We start from the raw sequence: 22,098 nt of genomic DNA on the forward strand, positions 1-22,098 counted from the left end.
GAGGGGGGGGAGAGGTGAGGGAAGAGGCAATGGGGGAGAAGCGGGGGGAGAGAGAAGGTATGGAGGGAGCAGGAAAGGAAGGAAGAGAGGCAGGAGGGATTTACTTGTTGAGGTTTGCAAGCTCAAAAGCGAGCTCTCCCTTTCCTCCCGCGATGTCAAGGATGCCAGTCCCTGCTGCAAGCTCGTCTAGACTGAAGTGATCTAGGAGCCAGCGACGGAACGATCCCACCTTGCTGCTGTTCCTGAGTTTGCTCCTCTTCCATGAGCCTATCCTCTTCCTGTCCGGAAGCTGTTTCCTCAGTTCCTCTAACCCCTCCACTGGGTGCAGGTAAAAGCAGAGCTCCCCGTAGCCGCACGATCCCTTCTTCAACCAGTGAGGACAGACAGGAGGAACAAGCTCTCCTCCTCCCACAGCGTCCTTGGCGCACTGTAGATGGCACCAGGCATGTGCTGATACCTTCCTACCCCCAGGATTCAAGCTTGCCCCTCCCTGCTTGATGACGGGCCATATCTCCTCCCCCTGCTCGACTTTCCCTTGACAGAGGATGCAGTCATGAGACAGAGCGGCGCGTTTGATCGGGATCTTAGTCAACGGACGATCGCTCAACGTCATCGACTTCATTCCTTTCTCTTGCGAGTTCCACTCGCCCACCTCTCCTTCAATATCGTGACCTTCGCTCTCCTCAAGCTCTGCTCTCTCTCCCCTCCTCCCCCCCTCTACTCTCTCTCCTGCTTCCTCCCTCCCTCTTCCTCCTTCGCTTCTCCTCCTCCTCTCCTCCGTCTCTCTCAGCATCTTCGCCTCCTCTTCCCGCATCCGCACGTCGAACACATGCGCCATCGGCCCCAACAAAATTCGCCCTCATACCCGCGCAAACCACAGCCATTGGACCACGCCCTGGACCACGCCACACTGCACGCCACAGACCACTGACAGACCACGCGCCCACATGCTGCAACCGTTGATACGGTAGCACCAGACCTTGAAGAAGCACCGTGAACGGCTCAGCTGCTCCAAGTCGACTCAGCTTGCTGAGGACCGACAGACTTCTCAGCTCAGGTGGGTTGGCTGTGCGAGGCGAGCTCCCGGGCGACTCGGACCCGGTACCGGGGCGGCTCCGAGCAACCGCCGCCGGAGCTGTTCGCGCCAACGTGGCAACCAGCTCCACGACTGATCCGATACACGCAAGTTGACTCAGTTCCATCATGAGTGCCGTTTATCGATCATGCCCACATATTCGGGGCATCATTCAGTCGCTTCTGAGACTGTTCAGGGACTGTTATCGAGCGGCGGCCACATTGTGGGAAAGATGATAGAGACTTAGTTTCAAGTTCTTCGAGGGCGAGAAGTTGCAGTATGTTCCACCATCTATCAGAACGAAAGTTCAGCATGGTTTACTTAGCCGAGCCAGGAATATACAGCATAAACGAATAAAAACACTAAAAGACCTCGCAAATCTCAGATTTGCAACAGACGAACGTAATCATCAAGTGGATCACGACGAAGTTTGAGGAAATCTTTAACTGTAATAGGACGATCTAGGCAAAGAGAAGACAACATTGCCTTGCAAAGCGTCTGGCACAGCCTCAATCAGCCTGTGTTGGAATGGCTTTCTCTGCAGAAGTCACACCACACAGATGGCGCGGGCATGATCTCGTCGTCAGTTCGATCAGCAATATGCACAAACCACCGCATCCATTCCCTGTCGAAAGAAGAGCTTCCTTGTGTTGATTGCTGCAGATCTTGATGGCCCCCTGCTCCCTTGAGGATAGCTGTGCTCCCACTTGTACCTGGTGAAAGTTTGTGATCTGACTCCTTCGCGGACTTGTCACTTGCTCCTTTATCGTCTCCCTCATCCTCTTCATCCTGGTTTTGATCTGCTGGCCTTACTCTGGTGGTTGCGGAATCAGGATCGCTGCTCTCCGTCTCTTGGATCTGATTGCTTCCCCCCGATGCTTGGTTCGGCTTTTCGTAAGGCCATTTCTTGAGCCCCAGTCTTCTGCATACTCCTTTGAAGCATGTCAACGAGATACCCTGTGTAGACAGGACCAGTCAGATTCTTCTGCAAAGAGCTCTGCAGCCGATTGCATACCAAAGATCTTGCCGCGCTTGACTGCTTCATTCCGAAGAGCCTCTGAAGGACCTCGAGATCAACCTCTACCTCATGCTGCTGTCGCTGGTTGACCTCAGCCCTTGGCATGTCTTGCAGTCTTTTTCTCCGTGGATACACCTTGACCTTCTGTACACCTTGATTGTTCATCGCTGTGTGTCTTGTTCTTGTGACGAAAATTTGATGAGATTGAATGGGAGAACGAGCCTTTGATCTATTTTAGAAGCCGAGGACTGTCACAACCTTCTGCGTCCCTTTTGGTCACCCCGGTCCTGATAAGAACAAGGGCGGCTAGTAAACGACTTCCTCCCTGCCGCCCTCGGTAAGATCTCAAACCTCACTCGTTGGCGTCGGTCGGGATTCGTAAATGAGTCACACCTCTAGATTGCAGTCATACGGGGAGTATCCAGAAGGGGGTAGGGGGTAATCCAAGAGTGTTGCAAGGTGGGGTAAACTTCAGGCTTATGAGGGGTACGGGTTGACAGTTGTAGAGGTGGGGTTGTTTTGCCTTCTTAGACCAAAAGGACGCAAATGAGAATATCTGAAATCGCGCATTTTCATGCCATTGAGAGGGTCAAAGAAGATTCTAGTACGTCATTCAAAGACCATGACCGCCATGGCCCCGCCGTGACGCCGTGAGCTCTCGACTCGCCGAGTCCGATCGGATCAAGTAATGCCGCTGATGATGCCATGATCACTGTCATCCGCCTCCCGGCCGCCGGGCGGCCCGGAACTTCAAGAACTCCGCGGCCGCGCGGAACTTCCCCGGGCGGCCCCTGCCGCTGCCACGGTGAGCCCGGGCCGGGGCCGGCCCGGGGGCCCGGCCGCCGCGGCGCGGCAGTGGAGTGACTTAACAGTCTGAGAGTCAGTGAGTCACGCGGAACTGCCGCCGGGGGAAAGTCACTGCAGTACGGTACCCGGGTAGCACCCGGGTCCTGCGGCCGGGGCACTGGGCATGATCAACGGTTGCAACCGGGTTGCCAGGACTCCGAGGGCCCATTGACCGACTCGTCACCCGCCGCCGGGCTCGCCGCCCGGCCGGGATGATTCGACTCCGACTCTCAGTTCACTCGGCACGTAGGCCCAGTGTAGCCCCGTCAGTGAACGGTTGAAGTTTGAACTTGCGGCCTGGGTCATCATAGGGGCCGCTGAGTGAGCCTCGGAGACTCTAAACGGTCTCAGATCGGACCGTACTCGGCGAGTCACCGGGTCGGCCCGGCGGCGGGCCGGGCCGCAACTTAAGACGGTTCACTCGGCCCGGATGGACGGACTCAGGCAGTACGGTACGGTCGGATCCGATCAGAATTGGGCCCGGGCCCTGAGCCTCCGCATGCCGTTCAAGGCACTGCCGTGATTGGACGGTGCCGGCCGCGGGCCGGCGGGAGCCGGGCCGGCTTGCGGCTATGCGGCAGCGCCGGCCCCGGCGCCGGACCCGGCCCGACTCGGGAGTCAGGGCAAGCCGCGCCTTCCGAAGTTCGGAGGACTTGATGTTTCCTTTCACATTTTCGGCAGTTTATTTCAAATTATCCCCAAAAGATTCGAGAAGCATTCAGGTTATGAGCGATGAATTAGTTATTTTAAACTTATAAAAATTGTAATGATCATGTACCGCCACAAAGAACTTCTAGACCCCTGATCTGTCACCCACCCACATATTAAACTAATTTTGTACCAGAATTCTGTACTTGTACCCCTACTTGTGCCATGTCGATACCAACAACTTGCACCCCCACCCCTTCGTTGTCTTTATAAAAACTTAATTATAAACTTACGGGGTGCTAACTACATAACCCTACCAATCATGTCAGTCATTCCATTATACCCCAATAATTGATCTCTTAACCACCGGTAACGAGGTGCTCATCCACTACCCCTACCCTCGACTTGACATTCGATCGAAGTGGCCCCAGAACAACCCCCGTCATTCTCTCAATTTGGTGGAATTTGGGTACCATTTCACCCCTGTTTCGTCACCCCTGCAGGTACCCCACCCCTATGAAATTAAAAGTACCCACCTTTTGATAAATCAAAGTACGGGTAATGAAGCATGTTCTTGGAAAAGTACCCCTCAATTTCGAGCTCTGGTACCCACCCAGCATACGGGTACTATGTGGACCCCCGATTCCGTAGCCCCCTCTGATTCTAGGCTGCAATGATGCCACGCTACAGGGATGGAGCAGAGGAGGAGGGAAAGGAGTGAGGAGGGACGAGGACAGAGAGTGAAGGGAAGGAACATAGTAGAACGTGAAGAAACTTGAGACTGAATACTAGACAGAGCCAAAGTAGACAGACAGAGGGGAGGGGGCTCTTGGAAAAATATCTGCCTGGAGGTCATAACTTGGTCAGACGCGTACAGGGACTTGTTCTTTGGTATACTCGTCCTGTACCTGGTGGCTCGCATCGGAGGTGAAGTGTAAATAACTTCCATTGAGCGGCAGGCATCAGATTGTTTCAACAGCTCCGGACTTGGAGATCATACTGAAGTCGCAATGGAAGTTGCGCCGACAGAGGATTTCGTATCCGATCCCAAACTCCAGACTAAGAGTAACAGGAAAGTTGCCATATGTCTAGATTGCAATGGAGACAATGATTTGCGAGCGGGAAGGATACACGAACTTTCATGGGCGAGGGACAACGTACTGCAGCAGAGCGACGAAGTGTGCATTATGCACTCTAGGGCTGCCTGCGACTTCTCGCTTTCAGGGTGGTGGGAGTATGCACGAGGAAGTCGAAGCCGCAATGTCCACAACCCAGGAACTTTGCAACTTGATCTTTACAAGAAGTTGTTTGGACGAATCTCCAGTGCACGCGCACTAGAAGAGACTAAGTCAATGGAAGAGCTTGTCGATGAATTGCGACGGGGGGATTTCTCACTGGCAATCTGCTCAATGGGAAGGTCTCTTCGGCGCCTAGCTCGTTCGATCACCAAGATCTCTGCTGTCCAGGACTGCAGCGATGTGAACATTCCAGTGATGGTTCTGAGAAACTGGGGTTCAAACGAGCCCCTCGTCAAGACGACTTGCATGTGCTGCGGGCGCATCGACTACTGTGATAGCAACCTGAGGACCTGCGCAGAGTGTTTGACAGCAAGTGATTGCAGCTCAACATTCTCCCGTTGTTCTTCTAACCCCGGGGGTGTCTGCAGGAAGATTGCTGTGGGTGTGCACGCGTCGGACGAATGTTTCTATGCTTTCCAGTGGGCAGTGGATAACATCTTCCGTAAGGGAGATGAAATTATCTTGATACACGTGAAATGCAACAAGTCTTCGTCAGGTTGTGCTGCTCCGCTGCTCCCGACCTACTGCCATGACAGCGGTGGAGTGCTTCACACATTCGAGCAGTGGTGTCAGGCCAGAGGGCTCAAGTGCGTCAAGGTGGAGGCTGAGGGCGATCCGGCAAAACAGTTTGTTGCATGGGCCGAGATTCATATGGTCAACCTGGCTGTCGTTGGTTCACGGGGGATGAGCTGGTTGAAGAGGGCTCTGGGACGGTCTGTCTCATCATACGCCGTGAAATACTGCCACTGTCCAGTCTTGGTAGTTGGTAGGCCAGATCTAAGAGCGAATAGCAGGAGGATCTCGATCGCCAGCCATGCGATGTCAAGTGAATCCTTTCGCAAGTCATCAGACACAAAGCATGTGCAAGAAGGGAGCGAGAACGCTGCTATAGCTGTACGGGATGTCGAGATGTTGAACCTGACACGCTTTGAAGTCTCCAACTTCTCATTAGAGGATATTGAAGATGGAGATTCTAGTGACTCCAGTGAGTTGAATGAGAACAAGGACGTCAGTGACGATGCCGAAGAGAAACAGAAACTTTTTCACGATTTCCATCAAGATTTGAATCAAGATTTCCATCAAGATCTGAATCAAGCACGGCTACCAGAGTTGCTATCCTCATAACGGGACTGAGATGAATTTACCCGAACGTTGTAAATTTGATATGTTGGGACCTCTACAGGCTCCACTGTACGACGATGAATAATGGAACAGATTCCAGTTTGAACAGGCTGATAACCGACAGTGTTGTGTTGAATTCGTTTGCCTAGTTAATTGCTCTAAGATCCTTTATTATGCTTTTGCTTTCAATAAAAGCTACCGACGAGCTGCTAGAAGGCTCTGAATGCCCATTCCATGCGAGCAGGAGTTGGCGAAGAAAGCTGAAGGACAAGTTTCATTACGCGGGTTAAACAAGGGGAGCAAACCTCAACGCCCTCCACAGACACGCGCTTGGAGTGTCTGAAGAAACCGTCAAATCTTTATCATCGCATCTCATGCTTGCAGTACAAGGCGATTCCTTCCTGGCTCCACTCAAGTCCTCCATAGAGAGTATCCCCAACGATGCTGCAAGCCAATGAGGAAGGAGGGGACCCAACGGGGACGAGGAGAAGGGATATCAGAAAGGAAAGGAGGGAGTAGCAAAGAGGAGGAGAGGGAGCAGCAGAGAACAAGACAAAGAGCATCGAGGAAGAGACTGAGATGGAGGAGGGAGGGCAGGGAACGAGGAGGGCAGGAGCACAAGGGAAGACAGGGTGGCTCGGTGAGCCGGGAAGAACAAGCATACGGATGTCCAAGGAAGGCAAAACCGGCACGGATCTGATGCCGCTGACCTCCTCCTACTAGATCGACTTCCACAGCACTAAGGACAGGCGCTCGGGTGTATGCTAGGAAGGAGGGAGCAGATAATGTCTGCAGTCTCTTCCAGCTACATCTCCCCAGCTTTCCACGAGGCCCTGGGAGACTTGTAAGCCTCGAAGCTGCACGCGCAGAAGAGGAGGAGCAGGGAGAGAGAGGAAGAGCGCTACAAGAGCAGGAGGTTGGAGAAGGATGAAGGGGAGGGAGGAGGTGAGAGAGGGGGAGGCAGAACAAGAGCAGAGGCAGGGAATAAGATTCTGAGATTGAAAGTCGGAGTGGTGGACGTGAGTGAGAGAAAGAGAGTAGAAGAGTCAGAGATACAACCTCTTTTTTCCGTCACTGAGATCTTTTTGGATCGGTTGTAGCGGCTGTAGAAGTGAAGCTCGAAGGATCCATCTGCTTCGACCTGAGCACAAGAAAACCTTCAAATGTGAGCAAATGGGGAAGGGAGAGAAAGGAGAAGGCGAGAGGAAAGAGATCAAGACAACAGACAGTGAGACGAGGAGAGGAGGAGGGAGAGGAGGAGAAGCTTTTCGTCTGTACCTCTCCCTCAAGGATGGCCCAGTAAGTCTTGAAGATCCTCCCGGACTGGACGCGAGCCAACATTTCTTCTACTGCCTCCTGTGTCTTGGCTACAACAACACAGCTGCAGCAGGGGGCCCAAGGTAAGCAGGAGCAGCTATTGGCGCACGGAAGGTACCCGGAGGTGACGAGGTCGAGCCTGTTTGCTAGCCCACCGTCCCTGACGTTTTTGAGATCCTTGGCTGATGAATGACAACCTTGCGGTTGCAAACCGCCTCCCTCCCCCCCCTCACCGGATAATGTTCTTGAAGCCAGTCTTCTAAGTTCCTCGATTCGCCTTCTGAGGCATCTGCTGCCCCTACCTCTGCCCCTGCTCTGACTTTCCTCGTACTGTGCCACATGCTGGGTTTGTCGACGACCATCCAATCAGCTGAACCATAAGCGTCATCAGCATGGCAATCAGATTCAGCAGCAGCAAACATTCGATTCATCTCCCTTCATCTCACCGGCTTCAAACAAGACTCTTGGTTTCTGCAGGCTCCCAACGCTGTCATGGTAACCTCTCCATTGTCTCCTTCCGATGCATCTCGCTCGCTGCGTGACAAGGCTCGTACACCTCTCGAGCATGTGGATGCTTCCCCCTAAGTTTCTCATCGGACTCTCGTCGTTGACCTTGGTACCTGTGTGAATCAAAGGATCAAAACTTCTCAACCTATTTTAGCTCCTTTCCCCTCCCTCGACCTCGACCTCGACCTCGACCTCGACCTCGTCCTCGTCCTCGTCCTCGTCCTCGTCCTCGTCCTCGTCCTCGACCTCGTCCTCGTCCTCGACCTCGTCCTCCCTACCCTCCCGCATCTCTAGTCATGTTCGCCTGCCCTCTCGGTACTCGGATTCTGCTGCCTCGGGATTTTTTCTAGTCTCATCTCGGCTTATGTCTGCTGTAGGTCTGAACAAAATTTATAGTAGATTTATAAAATATTCACATTTTGTTGCCAATTTTATGATAAATTCAGTTTTATGGTACATCTTTTTGTAGTTTAATGTCAATTTGTTTTGATTTTTGTGTTTGTCAGCACTGGAGCTCTTTTCCCGCGCTCCTCATGCGCTTTGGGGGACTCCAGGACAACACGAAAATGATCTCCTCCCTCCTCCTCCCCGCCAAGAACCTCCTGCTCCTGCTCCTGCTCCTGCTCCTGCTCCTGCTCCTGCTTCCCGCTCCTGCTTCCTGCTCCTGCTTCCTGCTCTCGCTTTTCTGCTCCTGCTTCCTGTTGATGCTCTTGCTTCCTGCTTCCTGCTTCCTGCTCCTGCTCCTGCTCCTGATCTTGCTTCCTGCTCCTGCTCCTGCTTCAGCCCTTCGTCTTCCTCTTCGTCGTTGTCGCCTATACCCTCCTTTCCTCTCCGATCCCTTCCTCTGCTTCTGTTCTTAGTCATTTGCCAACTTTCAATGTGATTTGTTGGAGCTGGCTTTTGACTTGTTTTTTCAGATTTCGTTCACAATCTAAGAGTCTTCTATCTCCCGAAGAGGATTGAACTGAAATATCGGCCGCTGATCTCTCGATAGAGCTGAACATCATGGCAGAAACATCCAAGGCTTCGGTCGGCACAGCAGAACTTGGGTTCCTCCTGGACCCAACAGTGGAGCAGCTTGTATTGGCGCTGCTCAGCAGGATTGATGTGCATTTCTTTGTGGAAGCAGTGCTGGTGATCGTGATTGGTTACCTGCTCTTTCAGAAGAGATACAAGCCGCTGCAAGGAACCGAGGGCCTCACGGAGGGGGAGATAGATGAACTTTGCGAGCAGTGGACCCCTGATCCCCTCGTTACCAAGGAGGCCATGGAGAGCGTGGTGAAGAGGTCGGAGAGGGTTGTTACCTCCCACCAGGGCTGCCGCGTCATCATCAACGGCAAGGAGTCCATCAACTTCGCCTCCTTCGACTTCCTCAACATGCTGAACGAAGAGTCGATCAAGGACGAATGCGAGCAGACGATCAGGAAGTATGGAGTTGGCTCCTGCGGTCCCCGTGGCTTCTACGGCACCATTGATGTGCACCTGGACCTGGAGAGGGAGCTGGCTGACTTCTACGGGGCGGAGGGAGGGATCATCTATTCGTATGATGCTGCAACAGCCTCGTCGATTATCCCAGCATTCCTCAAGCGAGGGGACTTGGTCATTCGAGACGAAGCCATCTCGTACTCTCTGCAGGCGGGTATCGACTTGTCACGAGCCTACGTGAAGGAGTTTCGCCACAACGACATGGCGGACCTGGTGAGCTCATCAAGCTGTTTGATGTTGCCGTCTATCTCACATCTGTGGATGTTGAAACTTGTGCCTACATGGCTCTCTACCTTCCTTCCTCTCTACCTTTCGTCAGTGTCTGTTCTCAGGTTCTGACGCTGGCCTTGCAGGAGAGCATCCTAGAGATTGTCAAGCAAGCTGACGCGAAGAACCAGAAGCCATTGAATCGCAGGTTCATCGTGGTGGAAGGATTATATCAGGTCCACCCGCGACCGCTGCCGTTGCCTCTCTCTCCATCACTCACTCCATGGATCAGAACACAGGAATGATCTGCCCGCTGCAAGAGGTGGTGGAGCTAGCGAAGCAGTATAAGGTGTGCGGCCCTCCGCCCATGTCGCCGTGGCTGATCGCGCCCTGCAGTTCCGTGTGCTCCTGGACGAGTCGATGGCGTTGGGAACGTTGGGAGGTGAGGGGCATAGAGGTGACCTGAGGATGGTTGACCTTCTGCGTGCAGAGACCGGCAAAGGATCGCTGGAGCACTGGGGCATCCCAGCATCGGATGTAGACCAGATTCATTGCCCTCTCTTCTCCACCTCACCCTCCTCCCCGCAGATAACCATCCGTTGCGGCTCCATGTCAAACTCTCTGGCCTCCATTGGAGGCTTCGCCGTGGCAGATGGGCCGATCATTGCACATCAGGTGTGGGAGGATCCCCGTGTCCCCCCTCCCTCCCTCCTCTACATGCTCCTTCCTCCCTCGTCCCTTTCGCTGCTGTCCCTGCATGATTCATGGCACGGCAGAGACTGTCCAGCACTGGCTACGTGTTCTCCGCGTCTCTTCCTCCATTCAACGCGACGGCAGCCATTGCAGCACTGCGGGTGGGTCTTGTCAAGTGACGAGGGGACGTAAGAGAGCGCAAGTGCTCTGTGGATGTTGAAAGCAATTGAGCGAGCACGATTTGCAGCATCCTTCTTCTCTTCTTCCTCATAGTTCTTCCCCTCATCCTCTTCATCCTTCTCCCCGTCACTCCTCCCCACTCTTCTATTTCCTTCTTTCCTCCCCTTCTATCTCCCTCTCACGCTCTGAATCTTCCTCTCCTGCCCCTCAATCAACATCACTTAGCATATCGATGATGCCTGTTCCTCCTGTCTTGTGCTGCTTGCCTGACTGTCCGCTTTCTTCCGACCCCTCAGATCATCCGGCAAGACAAGGAGAGAATCTCAAAACTGCGCGAAAACTCAACCTTGGCTCATGAAGTCCTCAGAGACATGACCCTCAACTTGGATAAGGTGACGTCCTCTCCTTCTAGTTTTGTCCTTTCGCTTCCACTGCCCCTTCCCTTGTTCCTTGTATTGCTCTTGCTCTTGCTCTTGCTCTTGCTCTTCCAAGGAATTTTTTCTCCTCCCTCCCCTCTCTTCTTTCTCTTCATTCTCCCACTCATGTTACTGTTGAACAGAACGCCTGCGATACCCTGTGGCTCATGGGCGATGAAATTTCTCCAGTCAAGCATCTGCATCTTCAGCAGGGAAAAGGTAGAGAACATTCCCCTCTTGCACCTTCGGTTGCTCTCTTCCAACTCCTTTCCTCACATTTCCTCCCCTTCCCTCCTCCCTTGTTGCTCTCCCTCCTTCCTCCCTTGAGATTTCGCAATGCCCCTCCTTGTTATTCTGCCCCTCCTCCTCTGTACCCCTGGTCGTTCCTCTTATCGCAAACGTCGCCAAGTCTCTTCAACCTCCTCCTCCACATCCCGTTTGTTCTGACTTGATGAATCAGGAACAAGACAGGCTGACGATGAAACTCTGCAGAAGGTCCTACTCGCTTCTCCTCTTCTTTACTTGCTCCCTGCTCCTTGCTTCCTCTACCACAACTACTATCCCTTCCTATTCTCACCTTCTATTTGATCCTCTTCTCCTCTCCTTCACATTTCCCTGCCTTTCATCGCAGCGACCTCCCTTCCTCGCTCTCTCCTCGCATGACTTCGTATCAGATCTGTGACGTCGTTCTCGACGAGTTCAACGTCTCGCTTGTCGTCGCCGACTATTCTCCTCTTCAAAAGATTGCTCCTCGTCCCTCTATCAGGATCACGGTGCTCCCGCCCCTCCCCTCCCCTCCTCCCTCTTCTCCCTCGCTTCCTCCATCCTCTTCCTCTCCCTCGGGCTCCCTGAGCTCAGCCTTGTTCTCTGTCACTGCTATCTTGCTTCCTCCTCTCCTCTGCTGTCCTCTTCGTCTTTCATGATCGATCCACCTCGTGCTCTTCTATGTTCCTCTCTCTTCGCTCTCAGCCCTCCTCCTCCTCCTCCTCCTTTATTTCTTCTCCTCATTGCACCTTCAGATCAATTCTGCTCAGACTCGGGAGGATATCGAGAAGTGCGCGGCAGCGATCGGCGAAGCAGCGAGGAAAGTGTTTGCAAGAGCTGCTTAGGAGAAGATTTTCCCCAGTAGAAGTTTTTTCTTCTCGAGGAGGAGGAGGAGGAGGAGGGAGGAGGAGACAAGACGGCGGCACTTCTTACTTGAAGAATTAACTCTTCTCCCTCATGCCGCTTTCATCGTACGACGCTGTTCTCTGCATACATCATCAGTTCTTCCACTCCTCCGTGTTCCCCCACCCCGTGCACCATAACCGCTACCTCCCCACTATCTCCTTCTCCTCCTCCTCCTCCCCCCAACCCTCCAACCCCATCCTTCTCCTCCTCCTCACAAGATCGAGCGTGCCATGGGCATGTCTTCTGGAGTTGTGATCTTGATGTTGGTGTACTCGCCAACCTGAGGCATCAACCAGGAATCATCATAGTAGTCAACTGTGTTGCAGGAGGGACAGAGGAGCAGGAGCAGGAGTAGGAGTAGGAGCAGGAGTAGGAGCAGTAGGAGCAGGGAGAAGGAGAAGGAGAAGCAGGGAGCAGGAGCAGGAGCAGGAGTAGGAGTAGGAGTAGTAGGAGCAGGGAGAAGGAGAAGGAGAAGCAGGGAGCAGGAGCAGGAGCTCACAGTGATCTTGACAGGAGCAGGAAGCTGCTCTATGATGGAGACATCATCCGTCACGGCAAGGTTGAGCTCCTTCACTTTCTTGAATCCTTCGCGGAGAAGAGCAGGTCTTATAATCTGCACAATCGTCTTGACCAGACCTCGTCCTTGTCCTCCCCCGCTTGTCTTTATCCTCGTCCTCCTCCCTCCCTTGTCCTCGTCCATGTCCCCGTCCCCGTCCTCTACCTCCACCAATCTTCGACTCTCTCCCTTCCTCTGCCTTCCCAAACCTCGCCCTCCTCTCACTTGCTCCTTCTCCCTCACCTGTGGCGTGTGGATCTCCCACAGCCTCGACCTCTCGATCGTTCGCAACACAAACTTCCCATCCTCACTCTCCTTCACCTTCAGACCCACCAAGTCAGCTGAGAATCAGCTGGACAAGAGACAAGAAGCAGGCAAGCAGGGGATTGAGGCAGGTGACAAGGAGGTCAAAGATAGAGCTGTAACAGGAGCAGAGCAAGGAGTAGCAGGAAGAGAATGAGGAGGAGCTTAAGCGGGAGCAAGGGCAAGAAACAGGGATCATGAGCATCAGTAGGGAGCAGGAGCAGGAAGCAGGAGCAGGGAGCAGGAGAGCAGGAGAGCAGGAGAGCAGGAGCAGCAGGATCATTTCTGACCGTAGCCTTCATGGGAACTGCGAGGACAGCAGCGCCGTGCTCGAGCGCATCGTTCATACATGAAAGAATCTCCTGCTCGGTCACCAGCGGTCTGGCAGCGTCATGAATGCAGATCAGAGACGTGTCCAGCGCCGTCTCCTGAAGCCCGTTGAACACAGAGTCCTGGCGCTCCTTTCCTGGCTCCGCAAAGCAGATCCCTGGGAGGAGGGAGGTGAGGGAAACAAACGGGAAGGGGGAGGGAGAGGAGGGAGAGGAGGGAGAGGAGGGAGAGGAGGGAGAGGAGGGAGAGTAGAAGGGGGTGATAGGAGGAAGAGCAAAGGAGAGCTCACTGGCATCTTTCTTCGTTACATCAGCAAGAGAATCTCTGTACTCAGGCGCAATGACCTGAGAGTACGTAGGGAGCTCAGGACCCTCCCGCTTCTCTCCCCTCACCCGTTTCCCTTCCTCCTCCCCCTCCTCCTCCCCCTCCTCCTCCTCCTCTTACGATCACAATCCTTGTCACCCCCTGGATCTTCATGAAAAGCTCGAGGCTGTGTCGGAGGATCGGCTTTCCTTCGAGCTCCAGGAACTGTTTCGGTCTGTCGGCCTTCATTCGTGACCCCACGCCTCCTGCGAGGAGGATGACGGAGACATCGTCGATCGCGCTCTCCTGCTTCTTCCCTGATGCTCGGAGACTGCTGGCTCCTCCTCTTCCCTTCCACTTTCCAACGCTCGGGACTACGAGACCCGGGCCAGATCCCTTGCGCAGGAAGGCTGGACAGACCCTGGAGGAGGAAGAGGAAGCGAGCTGAACGAAGCTGCTGGGTGAAGAAGGGAGTAAAAATGCAGAGCATGTACTGATCGTCATCATCGTCATCATCGTCGTCATCATCATCGTCGTCGTCGGACAACGTAACGCCATGGCCGCCGGCCGCTATGACCACATCCCCGCTCATACATGCTTTAGACCGGGCGGGCGCAGTGGGCGCATGTCCAATCGCTGTTTCATGGTCCCGACCCTCCTCCTCCTCCTCCTCCTCTGCTCCATGACTCTAACTTCATCAGACTTCTCCTCCTCTTCGTCCTCCTCCTCATCATCTCTGTCGTTCTGCGCCTCCTCCTCCCTCTCCTCCTCGCCATTCTTTCCCCCTCCAGCTCCTGAGTTCTCCGCAAAAACTCAGCGAACCCGTGTTTTCTCATCTTCTCCTCTAGCTTCATGCCACTGCAACATCATGTCATCGCTCATGGCATGTGCACATGATGGTGCTGCATGCTCGAGGACCCATTCCGTTCCTTCTCTCATGCGCATCAGAGGAGGAGAAGATGAGACGGGGGACAAGGAAGGGAACAAGAGCTACATTGACATGAAGCGATCTCAGCCTGCCTTTTCCCTCGTCCCGACTGAGTTCTATCACGAAAACTACATGTCAGATTCCAGAGAGGAGGAGGAAGACTTCGTCCTGCACCTACCCTGGTGAGCTGGAGGGGAAGAAGCAGAATCGTTCTTGTGCTTGCCTTGACTGAGCCGCGTTGTAAGCATGAAGCGAGGCAGTCGAGCAGGGAGAGATGCTGATGGAGAGAGAAACAACATCGAAGACGACCAAAGGTTTTACGGAGTATCCCCTGCATGGAAATACAGGTGGCCCCGAGGCAAGCAGCGTCTGCTTTCAGCAAGTGATGCGTGAGCAGGGGAGACATCGAGAGAGAAGGCGTCCAGGAGATCATCGCGCGTAGACGACTGTGAGGAATCCCCGCATGCCGCATGCCTTCTCTTGAGATCGCTCGTGATCGTGTGTAGCCGACGTGCAGCGTTCGAGTCCCTCGTGATCCCGTGGAACACGACGGACAGCGAGCTGGACGAGAGCATGCCGGCCTACTTGAAAGAGCTCAAGGTGGGCAGGCAGAGATCTTCTCTCTGCCATCGTTCGCGGTACCAGCAGCCACCTTGACTACCTTGCTACCTTCAGAAAGTGGATCCCAGCATCGACAGGGAAGATCTAAGAGCAGCTTTGTTCAAAGTCAAGATGTGCCGTGAGCAGGTTTCACTCCCTGCTCCCTGCTCCCTGCTCCCTGCTCCCTGCTCCCTGCTCCCTGCTCCCTGCTCCCTGCTCCCTGCTCCCTGCTCCCTCCTCCCTCCTCCCTCCTCGTTTCTCTTTTCACCCGTCAGCTGCAGATCAAGCACGTGAAGGAGAATGGTATCACCCATGGCTACCCGGTTGTCAAGAATGAAGGGGGTGAGAGGATAGGTCTGGTTAGACCCAGGGGTTGACAACATGGCAGAATGATGGAGCATCGAGAGTTTCTCGTCGCCTCTGATATGCGTCGCCACATCATGGCAGAATGATGGAGCATCGAGAGTTTCTCGTCGCCTCTGATATGCGTCGCCACATCATGGCAGAATGATGGAGCATCGAGAGTTTCTTGTCGCCTCTGATATGCGTCGCCACATCATGGCAGAATGATGGAGCATCGAGAGTTTCTTGTCGCCTCTGATATGCGTCGCCACAACATGGCAGAATGATGGAGCATCGACAGTTTCTCGTCGCCTCTGATATGCGTCGCCACATCACGTCGGTTCCGCTCGCCGTTCCAGCTTGTCAGTCATCGTACAGGTGGAACGCAGCCCAGCCCTGGACCGACAATATTCCACGACTTTACGCATTGGCGGCCATTTGAAGCAGCCTGCGCATGCTCGTCGCCAGTCTCGTGCTGCAAAGGTTGTCGGAGGGAAGCAGAAAAATCTCAATTAGTCTTATTGCATCAAGTCTGCATGCTCGTAGAGAGGACGAGCGCTAGTGTACGACATACGCAGTAGCACAACTATGTGTCAGCTCCCCTTCAACTACTCAAAAGACCAGGTATGAAGGCCCTTGTGAATTGCTGCTCATGTTCTAGATGAGTTTCAGCAATCAAGCTGAAGGATCAACAAGTGTGGACGAGGCGAGGTGAGGTCCAAAGAAGATATAATCTAGAGCATCATCAGATGAATATGTCAATGTACATATATAATTTAGAGCATCATCAGATGAATATGTCAATGTACATATATAATCTAGAGCATCATCAGATGAATATGTCAATGTACATGTTCCATCTACTTTCCCGTACATTCATCTCTCTTCTCCCTACTCCCTTCCCCCCTCCTTCGCTCGCTCATAGTTTCGTCGGAATCGAGGCGGGCCGAGTCCGTTCCCTTCATCACCCTACGTGACTGAAACCCCACCCCAATACGAAACATCACCACCCACCCATGGGCACATAACGGTCTTTGTGCGGGTACTTTTCATATGCCTGTAGGGGAGACATGGTTCGGGTGAGGTGGGGGTAGGGTCCAAGTGGTACGCAAAGGGGGGGGTGGAGGCGGATTTGGTTCGATTTTGTAGGGAATGGTGGATGGGGCGAGGCTGATGGAAGGGGGAGAGGAGGAGGCGAGAGAGGAGGCGAGAGAGGGAGAGAGGAGGGTAACAGATATAGAACCACCTCGAGGAAAACATGGCGAAGGTGACGAGGAGGACGAGAGCTTCGGAGCCAACGGGTTCTCCTTCAGAGAGCTTTGGAGGTATGTTGGTGGCTCGCAATGTCAACAGGTCATAACGAAGAAGATGACAGGTTCACAGGACCAGCATGGCTCATAAGCATTGCATACTTGGATCCAGGAAACTTAGAGACAGACCTACAAGCTGGCGCTCAGTTCGGATACAGCCTGTCTTGGGTGCTGCTGTGGTCATCAGTCTTGGGTCTCATCATTCAGGTCCTTTCCCTCCGCCTCGGCATCGTCACGCACCGCCACCTAGCACAGCTCTGCCGATACGAGTACCCTCCCTTCATTCGCTACGTGCTCTGGGTCCTAAGCGAGCTGATGATCGTGGCCAGCGACGTCCCTGAGGTGATAGGAACCGCCTTCGCCATTCAGCTGCTTTCCAAGGGCATGATCCCGTTGTGGGGAGGGGTTCTGACGTGTGCAGCGAGCACTCTCGTCTTCCTCACCCTCTCCTACTTGGGGCTCTCCTACCTCACCGCGTTCGTTGGGGGGCTCGTCGGCATCATGTCCTTCTGCTTCATGGCTGAGTGCTTCCTCAGCCCTCCTGACGGATGGTCGTCTGTGGTTGGAGCAGCAGTGCCCAACCTTCCTGCTGGGTCAGAGATGATCGCTGTTGGCCTCCTTGGGGCAGTCGCGATGCCGCACAACCTCTTCTTGCAGTCCGCCCTCGTCCTGGCGAGGAAGACCAAGCGCGAGAAGACCTCCATCAGGTTTGCTTGCATCTACACCACCATAGAGACCGCGTTCGCGCTCGGTGTCAGCTTCCTGGTCAACTGGAGCGTCTTGTTGGTGGCAGCTTCGAGCTTTGCGCCGTACTGGTGCTCTCCTGTGCAAGAGGTCTGCGAGGTCAACACGCCCGAATGTAAAGAGACCAGCAACCTCGACAAGTGCTTTCCCGTCGGCCTTGAAACTGCCGGAAAGCTTCTCCAGACTACCGTTGGGGAGCAAGCAGGCATGTTCTGGGCAGTGGCGCTCTTGGCGTCGGGCCAGAGCTCCACCATCACCGGCACGTATGCAGGGCAGTTCGTGATGGAGGGGTTCGTTGAGATGAGCCTGCCCTTGTGGCTGCGAAACCTGATCTCGAGAGGGATAGCCATTGTCCCCTCCCTCTGTGTCTCGATCATTGCTGGTCCACGTGGAGCAAACGATCTTTGCGTCATCGCCTCCATCGTGCTCGCCCTCCACCTGCCCCTGGCTCTTATCCCGCTCCTTAAGTTCACGGATAGCAGGGAGAGCATGGGCGACCATCGCAACAGCAGGATGCTGTCGGGCGTTTCTTGGATGCTGGCGCTGATGGTGATAGCAGCGAATTCATCGCTCACCTGGAATACAGTGATCGACCCCATGCTGCAGCAAGACGGCTACGGCTCTTGGAAGGTGAGGGCTGGACTTGACTGGTCTGCCCCTCGTTACTCACACTAACGGCCCTTTCATCGAACAGTTTGTCGTCGTTGTCATCATCGCTGCCCTTTACGTCGCCCTACTCGGTGAGCTTTTCCCGTGCGTTTGTTGGATTATTGGAGGTGCTGAACCAGACTTGAACACAGCCTATCTCATGTGGCGTCCAGTGCAGAAGCGAAACGGGGGAATACACGGTACCTGCTCTTCTCCTCTCCTGACCCCACCTTCGTCATTTCTGTTCCTCAGACTATAAGTGACGGACTGTTGGGCCAGGAACTCCAATTATTGTACATGCCAACGGGAACGGCGGCGGCGGCGGCGGCGGGCTGCTTCAGCCGCTGATGCTTGATGCTGCCTAGAAAGGCAACATCGTTTTCAGTCTATTCTTTCTCTCAACGGCAAAGCATCGTGATACGTTATCGTGAGAATCTTGACAGTGAACCCGCTACAACTTGCAGGCTCAGACGGCGGCGGTGACTCTCTCAGGCATTCCGAAGTTCAGGCTGCCAGCTCCGAAATCGGAAGTTCCGCTCACTGTCCGATCAGTGCTGCTGAGATGCCAGGGGCTGCTTCTGAAGGGCGGTGGGCGCCGTCGGACCGTCACAGCCTCGGAGTCAGTCGCACTGGCCGCCGGGCAGTGCCATGGTGATCTGAACTCGGCCTGGCAGGGCCGTACGGTACTCATTGGCGTGAAGCCCGGGAATCACTGATACCGTGCCGTACGGTCCGTAGTCAGTATTAGTAGCCGGGTGCCCGGCCCGGGCCCGGACTGAGTCGGAGTGAATGTATCGGTATCACTGTTGAACTTGCCCCTCCCCCGGAAGTAAACCTTTCCACTTCCGTTTGGGGCGGGGGGACAGCAGCCGAGTCGACCGTACAGTACGGTCGGCAGGGTGAGGTTTGATACCGGGGTGCCAGACCGGGGCCCGTTCCGAAGTTCACTTGAAGGGGCTGCCGCAGTGCCAGTCACGGTGAATGGTCAGGAATATCCGATGTATATATACCCAGACTCTGGGTCTTTGCCAAGTTGTGTGCCGCAGTGCGTCGACTGTGCCGACAGTGACGGTGGCACCGTCCCGGCGTTCTGATCGGATCAGTTGCGAAGCCTTCCACTGCTCAGTGTTGTTTGAGTCAAGAGCTGAGCCTGAGGCCCCCCACACGGCCGCGGCCGAGTCGGAGTGGAACAATCAACTGGATCGGAGGCTTCCGGCTAAAGTCTTTACTCAAAGTTAAGTTAAAAATCAGTACGAGGACAATCAGGAGAGTCGAGGAGGCTTCCGGCTATGGCAGCACTAGAGTAGTAGTAGTAATATGGCAGTACTAGAGTTAAGTTAAAAAATAGACTAGTAATATCTCCGAGATACACGGACCATCCCGGTCCGATCCGGTCGAGTTGACTGAAGTTAACGGCACAGCAGTATTTCGGAACTGATCAAGAGGCCAGGGTCAATTGAATGCTCGGAGCTCCGAAAAAATAACCTAGTAACTTCAAATCAAATGCAAGGATTTGAAACATTTCCACAGTTCTCCCCAAGTCCAGAAACGGGTTTGACTGTCTTCACACAGTCGGAGTCGATCCCACCACCCCTACCTAATACTGCCACCACCCCACCACAGGACTAGATTAGTCTGCCAACTCAATTACGACGCCCCCTTGCCCAACTAGTAACCCCCTCTTGTTCCTCCTCTCCCTCCTTCCCACCACCTTCCTCTTCCCTCGCTCGCTCAATCGCTTCCTTCCTCCTTCCTCCTTCCTCCTTCCTCCTTCCTCCTTCCTCCTCCCTCCTCCTTCCTCCCTCCTCCCTCCTCCCTCCTCCCTCCTCCCTCCTCCCTCCTTCCTCCTTCCTCCTTCCTTCCTCCTTCCTCCTTCCTCCTTCCTCTTTCCTTCACCCCCTTCCTTCCTCTCTCTCTCTTTCCTTCGCACTTCCTCTCACCCTCCATTCTCTTTGCCTCCCTGTCCTCCTTTCTTCTTCAGCCACCAATGAGCAGCTTTCGCCCTCGGGAATGCTTGGGGTTCGTGTGGACTTACTTCTCCTTGTTCTTGAATATTCTCCTTGACATGATGCTCAACGTCATGGACGACGATCAGTCGCAACCTTGTCCTAATCCGTCCCCCGAGGCCGAGGCCCGAAGTTCCAGGAGAGTACAAAAACTCCTGCAACCTTCCTTTGGAGAAACTTTCAAGGTTCCGAGACCGTCCCAGATGAAGAAGCGTCCTGCCCGCCTCCCACCTCAGAAACAACCCACTCACCTTGTGCATCAGAAACAACCTTCTGCCCACCACCTCGTACAACAGAAAAACATATTCTTGTGTAAGTGGGTCGATCGCCTTATTTCGATTATTCATAACATGTTGACATGATCAATGAGGATCTTTGTGCCTGGAAATTTGTATATCAGTGGGAATACCTGAACAGAAGTTACCTAATTTCGCGCTGGTTGCAAAAATGGGAGGATGCAAGGATTTGTCAACGATGAAGCCAGGAGTTGAAATGTGTTGATGAACAGCTTTCGGTTGAAGTTCTTGTGAAGGACACGAATTGAGATCATCATGCAAGAACGAGACCTGCTGCTCTTCTCAGCACTCTCAGCACTCTCAGCACTCTCAGCACTCTCAGCACTCTCAGCTCCCAGGACTCTCAACCTCGATGCCTCGATGCCTGCACCAAGTTCCTGGTAAACAAAACAAGGGGAGGGCTGGCACGTAAGATGCTGCGAGCAGGGACGAGAACATATGCTTGGGTCGTATGAACGTTGTAATATACCGTAATTTTACATGCCTGCTTGTTTGCAATTATCATCAGGTCTGAGAGCTCCACTCAGCTGTCACACCCCAAGAACTTGCCCTGGAATTTCTCTACTAAGAGGAAAGCAGTGTGACAGGAGGAGGTCTATCTCTCTTTATTCTCACACAACAAAGCAAACAAACCAACACACACTGGAGTGGCACAAGTAGACGTGGCCCACGCACGAAAGGGGAAGATGACCACCTGGTTCTGACGAGGATGATTCTTTTATACCTTCGAGGAAGAAGACTGGAGTACCCGTCTCTTGGCTGGAGAAAGTAGGGGTGTTCTCTCCTTGGAAAATGACAAGCTTTCCTCCTTAGATGTTGAATATCCCGTCAGCCCTTCGAGAGGAAACCGAGACAGCCAACTGTCCTTTCTTTTCAGTAAACCTTTGTCTGATTCGGACTCGGTTCCTATGAGCTCTGACACGCTCTTCTCTGCGCTTTCTCGCATCTGACAGGCTCCACTCAGCCTGACCTCCTCGAGGTCAAGATAACCTACCGACAAAGCCTTAGAAGCTTGTTGTCAGAGCTAATAGGAACCGAGCCCGAGTCAGACAAAGGCTTACTGAACAAGAAAGGACAGTTGGCTGTGTCGTACTCGTGTTCGAAACTGACTTCTCCTGGATGACCCAGGATACTCTATTTCAGTGTGAATCTTGTGCTGAAAAGGACCCCTCTGAGGTTTTTGTACCAGGAACCGTTCACCCGTGGTGGCTTACAAGCTGAAGAGGACGGGGTTCTCTTCCCTACTGCGAGCGAGCAAGGTTTCCTCTCGAAGTGCTGATGGCATCACGGTTCAACATCCAAGGAGGGAAGCATGTCAACTTCTAAGCAGAGGACACCCCTGCTTCCTTCAGCAAGGAGCACTACCCCTAGTCCTTCCCTGAGTCACCAAGCCTTAATCATCAGGATCAGCCTCTTCAGCTAGGTCTGCAACCGGTAACAGCCACGAGGGCTACTGGACCTCTGGAGTACAACCCCTGTGGGGCGACAGTGTGCCAAGTACGGGTGGTATCTCCTTTACTGGTACGGAGATGAACCTTTATAGAAGGATCGTCAACAACTGCTGAGGTGGTCTGTCCTTTCCCTTGCTGTGTGTGCTCGTGTTATCTGAATATCAAGGCTAAGCCTAGCCTTGAGTGCTAACCTCCCGTACAAGGTGAGGTTTCAGCACTACAGATACTGCTTCGACTCCACTCTATCGCGCCTGCTCCGTCCTTTCCTCCTCCTCCTCCTCCTCCTCCTCCTCCTCCTC

General features: G+C 53.8%; 7 protein-coding genes across 7 annotated transcripts in view; 3 read left to right on the top strand and 4 right to left on the bottom strand.

Moving 5' to 3' along the window:
• Positions 1-613, bottom strand: part of GUITHDRAFT_81338 (hypothetical protein) — a gene marked incomplete at both ends in the record, with an annotated part of 3,232 nt that extends 2,619 nt beyond the window's left edge. Inside the window, one exon of the mRNA XM_005820420.1 lies at positions 105-613. Coding sequence (XP_005820477.1) covers positions 105-613 — 509 coding nt within the window. The remainder of the gene's footprint in view (positions 1-104) is intronic.
• A 1,291-nt stretch (positions 614-1,904) lies between these two features.
• Positions 1,905-2,258, bottom strand: GUITHDRAFT_120300 (hypothetical protein; the record flags this gene model as incomplete). Its single annotated transcript, XM_005820421.1, has 1 exon — positions 1,905-2,258. The coding sequence occupies one exon, from the start codon at positions 2,256-2,258 to the stop codon at positions 1,905-1,907; it is 354 nt and encodes a 117-aa protein (XP_005820478.1).
• Positions 2,259-4,774: 2,516 nt separating this feature from the next.
• Positions 4,775-6,215, top strand: GUITHDRAFT_156015 (hypothetical protein). Its single transcript, XM_005820422.1, has one exon. It carries the CDS (start codon positions 4,997-4,999, stop codon positions 6,008-6,010), a length of 1,014 nt encoding a protein of 337 aa, XP_005820479.1. The 5' UTR covers positions 4,775-4,996; the 3' UTR covers positions 6,011-6,215.
• Positions 6,216-7,078: 863 nt separating this feature from the next.
• GUITHDRAFT_147861 (hypothetical protein) lies at positions 7,079-8,119 on the bottom strand (the record flags this gene model as incomplete). The annotated part of the gene is made up of 5 exons (XM_005820423.1): positions 7,079-7,138; positions 7,286-7,369; positions 7,558-7,694; positions 7,771-7,936; positions 8,006-8,119. The coding sequence occupies 5 exons, from the start codon at positions 8,117-8,119 to the stop codon at positions 7,079-7,081; spliced, it is 561 nt and encodes a 186-aa protein (XP_005820480.1).
• A 125-nt stretch (positions 8,120-8,244) lies between these two features.
• On the top strand, positions 8,245-11,921 carry GUITHDRAFT_166441 (hypothetical protein; the record flags this gene model as incomplete). The annotated part of the gene is made up of 12 exons (XM_005820424.1): positions 8,245-9,529; positions 9,670-9,759; positions 9,816-9,872; positions 9,920-9,965; positions 10,014-10,060; positions 10,112-10,198; positions 10,300-10,377; positions 10,693-10,788; positions 10,956-11,031; positions 11,273-11,307; positions 11,487-11,585; positions 11,832-11,921. The coding sequence occupies exons 1-12, from the start codon at positions 8,837-8,839 to the stop codon at positions 11,919-11,921; spliced, it is 1,494 nt and encodes a 497-aa protein (XP_005820481.1). The 5' UTR covers positions 8,245-8,836.
• Positions 11,922-12,193: 272 nt separating this feature from the next.
• Positions 12,194-14,032, bottom strand: GUITHDRAFT_147863 (2-C-methyl-D-erythritol 4-phosphate cytidylyltransferase; the record flags this gene model as incomplete). The annotated part of the gene is made up of 7 exons (XM_005820425.1): positions 12,194-12,262; positions 12,482-12,595; positions 12,764-12,859; positions 13,132-13,328; positions 13,461-13,515; positions 13,616-13,884; positions 14,020-14,032. The coding sequence occupies 7 exons, from the start codon at positions 14,030-14,032 to the stop codon at positions 12,194-12,196; spliced, it is 813 nt and encodes a 270-aa protein (XP_005820482.1).
• A 2,475-nt stretch (positions 14,033-16,507) lies between these two features.
• On the top strand, positions 16,508-19,410 carry GUITHDRAFT_90722 (hypothetical protein). Its single transcript, XM_005820426.1, has 5 exons — positions 16,508-16,669; positions 16,720-18,028; positions 18,093-18,138; positions 18,199-18,246; positions 18,326-19,410. Exons 1-5 carry the CDS (start codon positions 16,518-16,520, stop codon positions 18,409-18,411), a joined length of 1,641 nt encoding a protein of 546 aa, XP_005820483.1. The 5' UTR covers positions 16,508-16,517; the 3' UTR covers positions 18,412-19,410.
• Positions 19,411-22,098: the final 2,688 nt, after the last annotated feature.

This window comes from Guillardia theta (assembly GCF_000315625.1).
Source record: "Guillardia theta CCMP2712 unplaced genomic scaffold GUITHscaffold_177, whole genome shotgun sequence".
Taxonomy (NCBI): domain Eukaryota; class Cryptophyceae; order Pyrenomonadales; family Geminigeraceae; genus Guillardia; species Guillardia theta.

Bases quoted from the DNA above. Each gene is read 5' to 3' on its own strand.
- GUITHDRAFT_156015 (XM_005820422.1), top strand. From the start codon at position 4,997: ATGGGAAGGTCTCTTCGGCGCCTAGCTCGTTCGATCACCAAGATCTCT.
- GUITHDRAFT_90722 (XM_005820426.1), top strand. From the start codon at position 16,518: ATGGAAGGGGGAGAGGAGGAGGCGAGAGAGGAGGCGAGAGAGGGAGAG. The intron at 18,029-18,092 runs GTGAGGGCTGGA...TTCATCGAACAG, and splicing joins ACGGCTACGGCTCTTGGAAG to TTTGTCGTCGTTGTCATCAT. The intron at 18,247-18,325 runs GTACCTGCTCTT...CTGTTGGGCCAG, and splicing joins GCGAAACGGGGGAATACACG to GAACTCCAATTATTGTACAT.